The following is a 15,554-nucleotide window of genomic DNA, read 5'->3' as shown; positions in this document are numbered from 1 at the left end:
CAAAAAGCCTCCACCTTCTCATGGTAACACAGATCTGCACATACACAATGGCACACACATATGCACACACTGTTTCAGCTGATGAGCTGGTCAGGGCAGTGATGAGTGTGTGTGTTGGGTATGCGGTCTTCAGTTTTCCACTTCACCGAAACCCCAAAAGTGTAAACATTCATTCACCATTACCCAGCCAGTACAGAAATCCATTCTCCGGTTCCACCTATAAAACTTGTGTTTTTCATGCTCAGTTTAATGACTTACAAGCCTCAGTTATTTCTGTTATTTTGATAATAATAATCATAATAATAATAATGTCAGCACTCACATAAAACAAGTACTGTTTCAATAACAATAACAACTCTGACTGCAGACTAATAGTTTTTTCTTATGGATGTGGTTATGGCATATCAGCTTACAAGTTTGCGCTACCACTGTACAGTATTTGTGACGAAATGGTGGGAACACGCACGCACGCACACACTTTTAATAGTCAAATATTCTACTTCGTATCACACTATGTTGGCCATGTGTAGGAGCTACAATGTTATCAATCTAAAATACAGGCCATAAGGATGCTGTTTTGTAGTATTCTAACTGCAAAATAATGCTGAGCCTTCAGAACAAAGGTATGTTTGGCATGTTATCTACACAAGAAATAACTAACTACACAAGAATGCTAAACTTGCCCATATAAAATTGCTAAATCTTAATTGCATAAAGTATATAAGGGTCCTCAACCATAAATACATAAGAATGCAATATTTAAGTACGTAAGAATGGAAAAAGACACTTGCTGAAAGAAGTGTAGGGAGCTGCATGGAAATTATTACAAAAACATCAAAGAACAAAGATGACTGAATATCAAGAGTACCATTCTCTAAAAAAGTTAAGGAGATTTGCTTGGGTTTATACAGGAAGGAAACAACTCCAACACACACTCCTACACTGTTCATCTCTGTCAGCATGACTCTGCAGGCCTCAGAACACCCTGGTTCTTTTTCCTTAATATAAGCTTTGTGTTTTTCCAGCTCTTGAGCATTTGATGCCTGAGGGACACAGTGGGCTGGTGTATGCCTTTGTTCCTACCTGCCTTTGAGTGGCTGCAGGACTGTAAGACACTGTCCTGGGATACAAAGTATTGCACTAAAAATCAGGACAAAACTGAATGAACACCATAGTAAATATTACGACTGCTTTAGCAACAACTGGTATCAATATTTCCTATATTCAGTATCGCTATAAATTTACAGAAAGATATATTTGTTATGTCAGACATAAAACATCACAAAAACAATGTACTCAAAATTGAAGTATCTATATATGTACTGTATGATCTGTATGTTTTGAAACTTTAGCAATGTTTATATACTACATTAAACCCTTTTACTTGATAATAGTGAGGTAAATTTGTTTTTTCCATGATCCAGACCCTTTAACTGCAACTACTGTAATGAGGCATTTACTTTCCCTCAAAACTGACAGCAGGAACAGATGGAGGGACAGACTAGTGAGAGAAGAGAGGAAAGGAAAAAAAACAGTGCTGGTTCGTGTCCTCTGTCTGTTCGTGGATCCAGGTCATCTCACTTTGCTCATTACATACTGGAGCCTGACGCCACACATACATAAACACTAACACACACACGTTAGCCCATTTAGCTCCCTGCTGTTGCTAAAGGATGAAAGGAAAGGGGACATCAGGTAAGACAAAGGACTGGTGGTGCTGATCAGGAAGGGTTTGGCTTTTCTAAGCGCAGTCAGTGCAGATGTAATGTCATTCTGATGTTCATAAACACACCTCTCTGCTGGAGGCTCGTTTAAAAACTACAAAAACAAACTCATCATCATACCAAAGTTAGAACAACACTGTTTTTAGAAAAAGGCAGACTGTGCTGTTGTTGCACTCCCTAGCCTGGCCAATAAGGTGTCTTTTTTGGTATTTTGGGTTAGCTATCTTTTAAGTACTGGTGCTAATGCTGATTTGGGTAGGGTTTTTTATTGTTTATTTATTTTGTATTGCTAATACTCTCAGCAAGTCTTTCAGAGCTACACCTAATTTTCAGAGAAGGTGCTAAGGACTAAGAGCAGTTTTACACTCTACTAGTGTATGATTTGGACTGGGTGTGCAAGAGCAAGTGTGTGTAAATGTAAAGTATTGCTGCAGTCTTCTAAATTCTGAGTCCCTTACTGTAGCTAGGAGAGCACACTACCCTTTTACAGTTTTTATTGTTACAGTAAGCAAGGCAAATGAATGAGAGAGAGAAAAAGAGAGAGAGAGAGATATGGAAACATGGAATTAGCTCCATACTTCTTGACTGACCACTGGTTTCACAGTCACGTGTGATGTGAGTGTGTCAGATGGCAATAGTGTATTTTGCTGTTTTTCTCGGATGACTGGAGGAGTTGTTCAGTGTTGCTTCTGTGGTAGACAGGCAGACAGACAGTGTTTAGAGACGGCAGCTCTGACTGGCACTTCTGCGGTGCAGAACAGTCATAACTGGCAGAGTCATGGCGTCAAGGCAAAGACAATATTGGCAAAAAAAGATTTAACTCGGGGATTTCTCTGAATCTGACTGCAAGATGTGCTCACAGTGTATACACATACAGACACACAGAGACAGCGAAATAAAAAGAATGAGTCGGTTTAATCTATCTAAATATTGAAAAACCTCTCTGCTTGCAATATGCACCTAACATCTTCGTCTTTCTTTTCTCCATCTCTCTTGGTCACACTCATACTCGCAAATGAAGCACTACAGTGAAATGACAGATCTGAAGGTTAATGATCTTGTAGTCAGGCCATGAAAATCACATTCCGCTCAGTTTAACCCTCTGATCTTTCAGCACATTTTAATTTCAGAGCTGGAGTTAACCTTCATCATCAACTCTATTTTTACATGGATAAAACGAGCAGCAGAATCATGTGAAACAGACGCACAAACCATTTTCTCTCCATCTGCTCTCTTCTACTGAGCTCTACTCATCTGTAATTATGAGCTCTGTGTGTGTGTGTGTGTGTCTGAGAGATGAGGTGGAGACTGTGCGTACATAGAGGAAGAAACAAGGCTCTCTTGTTTTTCACACTGTAATAAAATGCTTTTCAGCAATGAGCTCATTCCTCATTTTAACAGAGGCAATCTAGAATACTAGCCAGCACTAATAACAAACACCCACACACACACACACACACACTAAACTATAAAAAAAAAAAAAAAAAAAAAAACATAGTCAGACTGTTGATATTTACAATTACGATTATGTTATGATATATTTAAACCTAAGGCATTAATAGAGATAGCAATAAATGTTACAAAATCAAAAATTTCAACTTTTTTGTTTATTTTTTGTTTTGATAAATTTACCTAAAAATATAAATTTACTTAAAAATGCTGTCCCACGTTTCCATGTAACTACCAAAACACAGAACGTTTTAGTTCATAGATAAAGCCTTATTTTTGCCACACCTCCTTCAGTTTAGAGCAGGATGACTGCATCCCTGTCCCTCACAGCCACATGGTGAGCAGTAAGATCCCACTGTTTTGAAGTAAATGTGTTCCTACGTCTGAAAATCAAGTCTTAGGCAGCTGAAAAAAAGGTTTTGCCACTAAAAACAACCTTAAATCTCTTTCTGAAGGGCCCTTAGTGGCCATTCCATCAAATGATATTCTCAATTAATCCAATCAAATCAAACTTTTTTTCTGCTCTGTGTATGAAATGGTGTCACTCTCTCTTGAGCTGCTAGTGACCAAGGAGGATGAAAGGGAAAGGATGTGAACACCCTGCTGTGAAAACAATTCATACCACTCTGCAAACGTGATGATGGATGCTCTATTTTGCAACATAGTGTTTGTCTGTTGTGTTTAATGTTAATATCTTAGAGCTTTTTCTTGAAAGAAAAGAATATATATATATATATATATATATCATAAGTTTGGCTTCTGATGTTTTGGTGTACTCTAGCCATTGCATGGATCTGTTCAGTGGTGAACAGTGACTACCATAATTAGAGCCATAAAAAATGAGGAAAAGAACTCCTCTGTGAAAATGTTCGTTTCTTCTACTGATCACTATGGGACTGTAGTAGTACTTTTGCACTAAGCTAATTCACATGAACATTTTTTGTCTGTTCTAGATTAAACACAGACATTTGGGGCTTGTAAAGCAACATTCTTCCTTGTAGCAGTGTTTCAGCGACTCCTTCAGTAAAGTGCCCTGGCATACAGCTGCTGCTGCAGATTTGATTTTTAACAACTGACTGACGTCAATTGGATAATTTTCTGTTTTCAAGTTTTTGCTTCTATCCAAAACTTAACAATTAAATAAGAGTACTACTACAATACTTGGAAGAGTTGAAATACAACTAGCATGCTCATTTTATTAAATAAAATTAACAAAAATGAATTTTTTGAACAAATAAATACTGTCCAGATAAACGGCTTTACATATAATTTTCTCAGATGTCTTATACTTTTTCACTGTACTCTATGTATTACTCGGTGATAAGAATGACTTGTATGCATTAAATATATACAGTAGAAGCCTAACCCTATAACTAACCTAACCTCAGCAACCAAAAAGAAAAGCTTTGCCTTTTAGTCAAGAAGTGAAAAGACATTTTGCAGAAAAGCACTTTACAAAGTCAGGACCATTTAGTTGGTCCTGAAAATGTACACAGCTTTTATTTGTGTGTGTACGCTCGCTCTCAGTGTGCCAAAAAGGGTGGACAGGGTGGTCATGCTTCATTATATTCACTTTCACTGAAGGAATGCTTAAGAGGGCAGTACCTGCAGTCGGTTTCAAAGTATGACAGCAGAAACACTCAAACAGTTATTCACTGATCTTGAGTGAAACAACACAAGTGGCCTAGAGTCTAATGACATGCTTTCCTCCCTCTTTGCACAATGATATCAGTGGTGTCTACCATAATTCACTCCTTTACTGGAAAACAATGTCAGTGGTGTGTATCATACTTCACTCCTTTACAGCAGAAAAATGTCAGTGGTGTCTAACATACTTCACTGCTTTACTGCAGAATGAAGTCTGTCATTACAGACTTCAACACATGCATGTACAGTTTCACAGTCTGAAAGCAGAAATACTCTAAAACAGTCTTACTCTGATCCTGAAGAAAACAACACTAGTGAGGTACAGTCCAATGACACGCTTCTCTCCCTTACTGCACAATGATGTCAGTGGTGCCTACCACACTGCACTTCCTTACTTCAGAATGATACAGCCATTACAGACAGCACACACACACACACACACACACACACACACAGGATTGTTCATAAGCCAGCTCAGCGTGGCTTTGCTGCTGTTTGAAACTTTGTAAACGGTGGTGTTGTGTTTGGATGAAGTCAACACACATCTGGAGAATGACACATTTTATCTAAGTCACTGAACTTTCTCTCCCTCTACTTCTTTCTTTCTCTCTGTCTCACACACACATCTGTCGAACAGAACTCACTTCTCTGCTAAAACTCTCTTGGATCGTAAAGCTATTAATTCAGAAACCACTTGCTACTTCCAAGTGAAACTTCTAATGTGTCTGTTGAAAAGAACATGGCCAAGTCCCTGATGGAGCAAAGAGGAAAGCCTCATTAGAAACCACATATTAATTCCACACTGAGCACACTGATATTTGATTTGGGTTACTGAATAGAATTCCATATTATAGGTCTCAATCAGAGGGAGTGGTAGAAGCCTGTCTGTATATGAACTGCTTCAAGGGCTGAAGGAAAATAGAGAAAGTCAACAAGCTTTAATGCATTCACAAATCCGTCTTGGAGTGACTGAGGCTCTCTTAAAGCTCCTCATGCTATCAGACGAAAGACAGGCTCACACTCCATGTCCTCACTCAAATAATTTAAATGTTGTCATAACACATCACGTTTGACATCATGAATGTCTAAGTAGGGATGAGATCTAGCATTAGGTCATGTGTGGTATGTGGAGCCTATTCATGTTTACCTGAATGACTCTGACAGATAATTCTATGCCCTGCCTTTAGCTCATTCTACTGCAGACATACATGTAAGACCCGCAACTAGCATTCAAGCTAAACTGCATATATTGTATATGAATATGGTATAAGTATTAAAGGGCCTATTTTAGAATTATACTTTTTATACTTTTTATACAGCTTTTCTAGTTTGCTTAAGTTGGACCAAAAGGATAGGTTGATTGTTTTAATATTGCTGAAAGTTTACACTTTTGTATATGATAAAGCACAACTACCTCAATACATTCATAAATTACACAATAAAAAAAAAGGATGATAAATTTGTCCCAAGACTACCTCTGAGTGCTGTATGACAAGTGATTCTTCTGAACAGTAGTGAACATTTCAGAAGTAACATGCTGGCATTTATCCATGCACGCATGCTGTGGCAATTAGCACAGTGGATGCAGCTGCTTGCCCAGCAGAGTCTCTCTCTGAGCTGATGTAATGAGGAGGGGAACACCACTATTCTGATTGAAAGCCCCAGAGTCCATGCTGTCCCATTAGCGTGGCCATGGTGACGGTCACCATGTTAACCAGGGGGATGAGTAATCAGCATATATATATATATATATATATATATATATATATATATATATATATATATATATATATATATACGTGCATACACACACACACACACATTCATGTATATATCTCCATCCTCAGGGGCTTTAGAAGGTTCAGAATGATACAGACTGACATTTAGAAGAGAAGATGAGGAGAAAAAAGAAAGACTGAAAGATTAAAGGGATTTGCAGGTGATTTCACCTTCAGTGCTGTGATTACTATGGAAACAGACAGCCTTGATCAGATCACTCCACTTTCAAACCCTCTGCATATTCATCACATCTGGTAGACAGCTGCACCTTTTACCATTCAAATAAACCAACTATGTTCTTTACAGTATGTTTCTTACTCTGAGTTTTCCATGAGTTTCCATTCTTTTTGACAAATTATATTAAATACATTTTAAAAAGTGCATATTCAGGGTGTCCTGTGGTGACTTGGGGTCCCGAAGCAACTGCTTATAGTAAGAAACAACCCTGCTGACATGATCATAGTTGCAGTATTGCCAAAGCATCACTCTCTCATGCTTTCTTTTTTCTTTCTTTTCCTTCTCTTGCTCTTACATTCTTTTTTAATTCTTTCCTTCCTTTTGTCTTTTTTTCTCTTTCCCCACCTCTCTTCCTATTTCTGTCATACTTTTTTCTGTCTTTTTTTCTCTTTATTACTTTCTTTATTTGTCTTTCTCACTTTGCAATTCATTTTTCTTTTGCTCTCTTTTCTTTCTCTCTCTCTCATACTGTCTCCCTGTTTTTCTTGTTCTCTCTTTCTCATTCTCACTGTCTCTCCCTTTGTTTCTGTCTCCCCCTCTCATATGTTGTCTCTTTCTTGCTCTCTTGCTTTATCTCTTCTCACTCTCATTCTGATTCAATAAGTTTTACTTATAGATCATATTTAGTTATAGTATTGAAAAAGCATCACTGAAACAACAAGAATGAACTCTCTCTGTCTATCTTTCTTCTTTTCAGTAGTACCAGAACATCACTGAAACAAGAAGAATGAACAATGTCTCTCTGTCTCTTCAAGTCTGTCTGTAAATTCAGTTCAGTAATCTTTACTGGCATGATCACATTTAATTACAGTACTACCATTTCAAGCCTTACTGGCATGATCATAAAGTATCACTGAAACAACAGTACCAAACAATCTCTCTCTCTCTCTCTCTTTCTCTCTCTGTCAGGTGACAGTGCTGATTAGGCTGTTCAGTGAAGTAGGTGTGATGCTGTGACCCCACAAAGTTCTGCAGATGCCCACACCCCCCTCTCTCCCTCTCTTCCTCTCTCCCTCCCTCTCTCTCTCTCATGTTGAGCAGCAGCTCAGCTGGGACTTTGCAAGCTTTTGGAGAGTGTATAGTTTTCACCACTAAAACCCTTCCCCCAACCCAATATCTCTCTGTTTCTCTCTCTGCCATTGATCCAGATGCTGCTGGAGACCTTCCAGACAGGAAGCTCAACACAAGAAACTCTGTGTGTGCTTCTGTGAGTGTGTGTGTGTGTGTGTGTGTGTGTGTGTGTGTGTGTGTGTGTGTGTGTGTGTGTGTGTGTGTGTGTGTGTGTGTGTGTGTGTTTGTGTGTGTGTTACTGTATGCACATTATCTAAAAAAAAAAAAGATTGTGTGCATTACAGTTTTGTTTCCATAATCACACAATCTTAGCTCATTGTCTTCACTTCCTTGGCATCAGTGGAGTGGGGGAGTGTGAGAGCATGTATGTGTGAAGCATGTGTGCGTGTGTGTGTAACAGCTTCATTGTCTCCCTTCCTGCCTTCTTTATTTCACTGGTGTGACCTGCCAATGGAGCCTTTGTTTATGCTATATGCTGTCATGTCAAAGGGTGTATTTGTGTATATCATCACTCTTGTACTGAAACCTCATAGCTCTGAAATGGTAACATTGGAGGAAAGGTGAAGGAAAAATGTTTGACTTTAATATAAACTAATGCAATGATTTAAAACATTTCTGTTGTCCCACTAGTCACAAAATGTTCACACAAAATAAAAAATCGAGTTATTAAGTTTGTGATAGACAATGGTGAGATGCAAGTACAATAGTGTGAAAAGATCACACTGTCATTAAGTACCAGCGATTCATTTCAGCATCAGGAAAAAAGCAGAAAACATGTTTAAACATAAAATGACATAGGAGCCTTAATAGCTAAACATACTTACTTGCTTTCATTTTTCAAGCAAATCTGCAGGGCTATATTTACATATGTTTTCCATTTTCCACAATGTTTTAGAGGTTGGTTGAAATTTTTGCTTTTCACAAGCCAATTAATCCTAAACACATTCAGTGATGTTGAGGTCTGGGCTCTGATGTGCCATTGTTCTGAAAACACTAGCAGATTATTAGATTTTTTCCCTTTTGTTGGCTACATCCATAACATTGAGTTGTCTTTTCACAGTGGATGGACACAAACACTCATGGTTTTGTTTCAGACTGAAGCAAAAGTGGAGCTTGATTTTCTGCCTACATAAAGCTTTAAGTGCTGTTTATCTGACAGCAACAGTTTTGGTCACCTACTAAGTCTTTCAAAGTTGTTATCTATCTTTTCATCATTTTTTAAACTCTCTTAAATTATTTTTTTCCCACTTTTTTGCTTTGACTTTTCTCTTATCCTTAAGCATCTTATATGTAATCCCCTCAAAAATATCCCCTGCAAAATTAATAGCTTGTACTTAATGGCCATGGTCTCTCTCAGACTATCTATCTATCTATCTATCTATCTATCTATCTATCTATCTATCTATCTATCTATCTATCTATCTATCTATCTATCTATCTATCTATCTATCTATCTATCTATCTATCTAGTGTACAACATTTTGAGATACGAACAGCAAAAATTTACATGTCTGCTACTATATATTATTATACTTGTTATTATGTCATGCACATTTCCCTTAGATGGAAACAGACTGAAAGACAGAGGAGTATGTGATACATCAAGCAAAGCCTGAAGCTAGTAACAAAGAGAGTTCAAAAGGTCAGATGCTTACATCACTGATCTATACACACATCCACACACAAATACATTAAACTATAGTATTATCACACACATTCAATAACTCAATAATGCTCTGAGAAAGAAGGATGAGGTCCACTGAACTTCAAATTGGCCTCCAGAGCATCTATAAACCAGCATTTACAGCATTTTCCAGACTGGCTCTCTGGTATCACAAGCATAAACACAAGTGCATGTGTTTCTATTCTTTCTTTTGTCCAACACTAACACATGTTAAAACATCTACAATACAATGCCCCTCATCAAATGACTTGACATAAACCATTGGAAATACTCCGAAATCTTCAGATTAAATCAGGCCTTAGAAATGTGGTCCTCACTGTGTTTAAAAAATAGAATGCAACTTTTAAAGGCTTGTACTCACCAGCACAATGTAGCCTCTGAAAGATTCTTCTGTTAGAGTCACTCTGAGGCACACCATAAACCGCTGAATCTCTCTCTCTCTCCAAACTCCCTCCCTTCCTTTCTCTCGAACGCCCTCCCTTCTCCTTCTGTCTTTCTCAATACACTGCTTCCTCACTCTCTCTCTCTCTCTCTCTCCCTTTTTCTCTAAGTTGTAGAAAGAACAATGCATGGCAGCTGGAGCCAGAGTGACCATACATAAATCAGAACATAACCATTCTCCTGAGGGCACACACTCACAAACAGTACTTTTAGCTTATGTGACAAACATTTGTCTCTAGGGGGCTCTGCTGTTGTTGTGTGACAACAGAATCAACACATACACACACACACGGAGCACAGCTGTGGTCCCAGAGGTGTGCGTGTGTAGTGTGCAACATCCTTGGCTCAGTTGGGCTGCATGCTGATTGGCTCCTGTGGGATGATTGGCATTTCCTGTTACTGTTAACTCTCGCCAGCATCCTCCCACACACTAAAACACAGCCTGCAGGCCTCAGGCACACACACACACACACACACACACACACACACACACACACGTTCCATCTCAGGATGAAGGGCAGTGATGTATAAATGGCCTACATACAGAAAGCAAGGGAAAGGAAAAGATGAAACTGGATACAGAAAAAAGCAACAATTACCAGAGTGAGTCATATAGGGTTTTTCTCTAAATATAAAGAGAGAGAAAGAGAGAGAGACAGAGAGAGAGAGAGAGAGAGAGAGAGAGACATAATTAGAGACAGTGAGAGAGAGGCAGCAAGAGAAAGGCAGTGAGAGAGAAAGAGACAGAAACCGACAACAGACAAAAAGAATGAAAGAAAGAAAAATAGCAGAAAGAAGAAAAAATAAAGAAAGAAAGACACAGGCAGGAAGAAAGAAAGACAGAAAGAGAGAAAGACAGAAAGAGAGAAAGAAAGAAAGAAAGAAAGAAAGAAAGAAAGAAAGAAAGAAAGAAATGTCAGGTGAGTGAGACAGCAAAGGATGTTTGGAGCTGGTCCAGTAAACATGCTCCTCTGCCAGTTTGCTGACAAAGCTTCACCCACTGCCCTCAGTGGTGACAGCTCTCAGTACTCACAGTACATCAGAGTGATAATTTATTAGAGTATCAGACAGAGTCACATATAGCACTGTGGGTAAACCCAGCATTCAAACATCTCTCTTTTTCCCTCCCATACCTTTCATACACGCCAGTGCTAATTAACCATACAGCGGAATGATTAATTATCTCAGTGATGTGATGACTGGCTGCCAATAGACGGATGATGCAAGGCTGGTATTACAGCATGTAACACTGAATGTAACCAGAGGCCATGGGATTACAGGAATTCTACAAAAAACACAGATACAGATCTAAGCTCCAAGTGATAAAAACACAAAAGGCATTCTTTCCTGAAGTATACTATGACAATTTCAACGCATTTACATTAATCACATGAACCTCAGTCTCCATCTTGTCCTCCTTGACTAGAAAATATCTGCATCCCACCAATGAGCTTCAAGAATCCAGAGCCTCCATAAAGCTGCTGGAAAAAGTGAGCTTGTGTTGTGTGTAATTGTGGAGAGAAAGAGAAAACAGTCTGTCTGCCATGTGAGATGCTTCAGATAAATTATGGTTAATAATAGAATGACACTGTTCTGGTTGTGCTTTAACCCTCAGGCTTAGTCCATAATGAGACAGTGTCCAGCCAATGTGGCCTGCAAGAGCCTCCATGCCTAAACAGAACAAATCACCATGGGCTTCACAGTGACCACCAAACTCACTGACACTGCGCTGCTATACAACATGGACTATAAAACCCTCAGGCTAAAGGAGGAACTCTAAATCCAGCTTGTGGAAACTAGTTCAGACTAGTTCCTCAAAATATTTAGCTTGAAGGAGAGCATCCAGCTGTTTATACGGACATATGAGTAAGATTGTAAATACATCACAGTAACAAATATGTCAGGAATTTCCGGTATTTCTGCATAATTAAACTGTTAAGCTGTAAACAAAGTCGTTCAGAGTGGTGAAATACTGTGTTCTAGAGAAACTTACACAGGCAGAATTGTTCACAGAGGCAGTGATAGGAACCAAACGTCAGAAGAGCTCAATACCTAAAAATTACCCAATAAAAGCTGTTGAAATGGTAAAAAATACACTGTCTGATGTCTGAAATCATTTTACGTTAGTAAGATTACTTTTTTAACATTTTTTTAAAATTCCACTCCAAAATTCCATAGAATATTAAAAGCCAACACGCATATAAGTAATTGCAAAAATATTTATGACAGCACTACCTTGGGAATAACACACATTTATAGGATTGTTAAGATCTCAACACTCATCAGGGCTCAAGCCATTCAGATGTTTAAAGCCTCCTTTGAGCCAAAAGAGTTTCAATCTTCACTTTTAACAATAGTTTGAGGGAAAATATGTCTACCATTATTTAGGGAAAATCTGCTCTTCACAAGGAGAAAGACAATTTAATTAACATGAAGCTCAGAGATGCAAAATAGACCTACAGCATTTGCAAACTGTTATTTTATGTTAAACAAAGCCAGGTGGTTTATCTTGCTTAGTTAAAAAAGAAAAGAAGGCAAGCTGTTCTCAAATATTTTATAGACAGTGTAAATCATGATCATAGTCATGTTCAATATTGTGCAAAAGTGAGAGACCATTCTTCATTAAATAACTCAGTTGCATAAGAAAAGGGTAAAGTCAAGGGAAATAAGTAAATAAACAGGAGCTTCCAAGCTGGAGAGCAGAAACTGGGTGGACAGAAGAAACAATGAATTTATAATTTTATATGTAGTTGTTGAATAATTTTCTGTAGATATATGTTTTGTTTTCTTTCCTCATGCTGAAAAAATGTACACAGTGGTTGGAAAATAAACAAAATTACGTCTCTGACTCCTCCACAGTACTACAGGGTAAAGAAACAAAACTTTTACATTACATTATAAATTACATTGCATTATTTTTTGCATTGTAACCATAACAGTAATAACATATTACTTGATGCTTAATTTACATTTAGTATGATTCAAAAACAAAAAACTAAAAATTCCTGATAGTAATTACCTTTTCAGGGCAAAGATGCCTAAACCAATCAAACTCAGGCTAGCAATGATAAAGTGCATGTTATTTTCTCTCCAAGGCCACCCTGCTGTTAGACAGCTTGCTGTTTCAGCATGCTGTATTTTAATCTGTCATCTCTCTTGTACAAAATATGGCTGAGATAAACAAGCTGGGCTAATTAAACTCATACTCATATACACATACACTTGTGTGTGCCAGCGACTGCACTGATAAAGAGTGAGATTACAGCACACATAAGAATGGAAGTACACTTGTGCAGTTTTTTTTTCACTTGTCCCCCTTTCCCACCAACTCTTATATGTCTATTAGTAGTAATATATTTTCATACATCTCCTTACATCTCCTGTTTTTTAGGAGTCGGAAGTCAGGAGTGTTAGCTATAGGGAGGTGTGGCATCTGCTGTCTCAGAGGAAACAAGCAGTGTTGAGCCAAGACTACTCATGATACATATGTATAAATAAACAAAAATAAAAAATTCTATATTATATTTTGATTATATTTAACTTTCAGAGGTCACCACTTAAGCCAACTGAATATAAAGCAAACAACCCACATCCCTTTTTATTATTAAATGAAAACAGTAAAAGCATTTAAATCTGCCCTGAGATGACATTTGAATTTTGGAACCAATGATATCAACAAGCAAATAACACACTTTTCAACAAACAATTTTTATTTAAATATGTAGAGAATTGACTGTTTTGTTGTGTTTGAAGGTATTCTTGATTTAAATAATGACAGAAAAAGATAGGGGGGAGATGTAGTTAGTGGGTGTGAATGGGTGTTTGGCCATGACTGAACTGGAGAGAAAAATGGATAAAAAAAAAAAAAACAATGTTCTTTATACAATGATCCTCTGAAAGATTCTTAAAAGAATAATAAGAGGCTCTTCCACTGCATCTCTCCACACTTTCTGAAAGCTTTATTTTAATGGATGTACAGTGAAGTAAACCACTTTATCCTCCTCTACTTCTGAACAAAAGGGGCTGCCTTTGACACTAGCTTTAACAATCCCTAGAGGGGGCACTTGACCTAATCACCAGGAGCAGAGAAAAGACAAACCTGATTTCTGTTGGCTTTGCTGGATGAGGACACACACTCACACACAACAGGGGACGGACATGGTTCATTATCAGAGTGTCAAACATCAAAAGGCCCTTGAATCCCCATACCATCTGCTTATTCAGTCATTTAGTTAGAGGAAATACAAACGCATATACACACAGACATCCGTCTATCATCACCATCATAAAACATACACACCTGAAACACATGCAAAGCCTATCTAGCGAATACCCCTGCACTATCAGTCTTTATTTGAACAAAAGCTCACATGAATTTTAAACAAGATGCCATTGAGGAATTTAACAGGGATGTCCTACTTAAGGCAATTTATATGTAAATGAGCAACTGTGTGTATGTACGTCTGCGTGTGGAATGGTGCATGTTTTTTCAGAGGATGTGTGTGAGCACTCTGTGAATATGCTCGACCTTTTACACTAAAATATTTTGATCTTTGATGAGAATAACAGAATGATATTTGTCTGAGAGAGAAAGAGAGAGAGAGAGAGAGAGAGAGAGAGAGAGAGAGAGAAGCAGCCAGTAGATGGCAGCAGTGCACTATAAAATTAAATGTCAAAGAAAAGCTGCATTCACACCAATGTTGCTAGCTAAGTGTGGTCTGACACACACACACACACACACGCGCTTCTATGTCTTCCAAGGTCTTTACCTAATCCCCTTTCCAAGCTCCTTTTCCCTAAATCCCTCCTCGTTTCCCCACCTTTTCCTCCTCAGTTGCCCAAAGCTCCACCTGGATGTGATTCCCCAAAGCTCCCTCTCTTCTCTGATCTCTCTCTCTCTCTCTCTCTCTCTCTCATGCTCAATACTGGCTTCAAACCTGTGGCAGCAAAATGACACAAGCCTCACAGACCCCAGCCTTACATCAGCACAGCAAGAAATCTTCATTTAGAGGGTGCTTTCTTCTTAGAGGTGGCTCAACCCATAACCCCTAAATTTCAACTTGTAAAAATAATAATAATAAAATGAAATCAAATAGAAAAGGTATTTTTGATTAATTATAAAGTTAAAAAACTTTAAAAATGCTGTCCCATGTTTTCATGTCACTACTGAACACAAAGGTTTAGTCCATAGGTGGAACCTTATTTTAGACTGCATCCCTGTCCCTCATTGCCACATGGTAAGCAGTTAGTTCCCATTGTTTTGAAGTAAAAACCTGAAAATCAGTGTGCAATCTTAATAATTATTACTACCAGAACACATATTTTCTGCAATTATGTAAAGTTTTATGTTTAAATGAAAAATGTTATGGATTTTTCTGTATACAACTGTTCAAAGCTATGTTTTTCAGTCATGTCCTGGCTAGTGTTTTTTAAGTTATGCTGAAAGTGAGCTATATTATTATTGACAAAACAGCCAATCCCAAAACATCTAGTAAAGTTACAGAAATGTTGATATTGCTTTG

General features: G+C 37.9%; 1 protein-coding gene across 6 annotated transcripts in view; it reads right to left on the bottom strand.

The window, feature by feature from the left end:
- sash1a (SAM and SH3 domain containing 1a) overlaps positions 1 to 15,554 on the bottom strand; it is a 359,575-nt gene that overhangs the window by 81,244 nt on the left and 262,777 nt on the right. The window contains exon 1 of one of the 6 annotated variants that reach the window (XM_037537757.1): positions 9,953 to 10,020. The exons of the other annotated variants lie outside the window; for them this stretch is intronic. Within the exon in view, the coding sequence (XP_037393654.1) occupies positions 9,953 to 10,009 (57 nt within the window). The 5' untranslated portion in view covers positions 10,010 to 10,020. Of the gene's footprint in view, positions 1 to 9,952; positions 10,021 to 15,554 lie in introns of those variants that run through there. 6 annotated transcript variants of the gene reach the window in all.

This window comes from Pygocentrus nattereri, chromosome 4 (assembly GCF_015220715.1).
Source record: "Pygocentrus nattereri isolate fPygNat1 chromosome 4, fPygNat1.pri, whole genome shotgun sequence".
Lineage (NCBI taxonomy): Eukaryota > Metazoa > Chordata > Actinopteri > Characiformes > Serrasalmidae > Pygocentrus > Pygocentrus nattereri.
The sequence above is the reverse complement of the archived record's forward strand: the minus strand, read 5'-3'. Positions and strand labels throughout refer to the sequence as shown.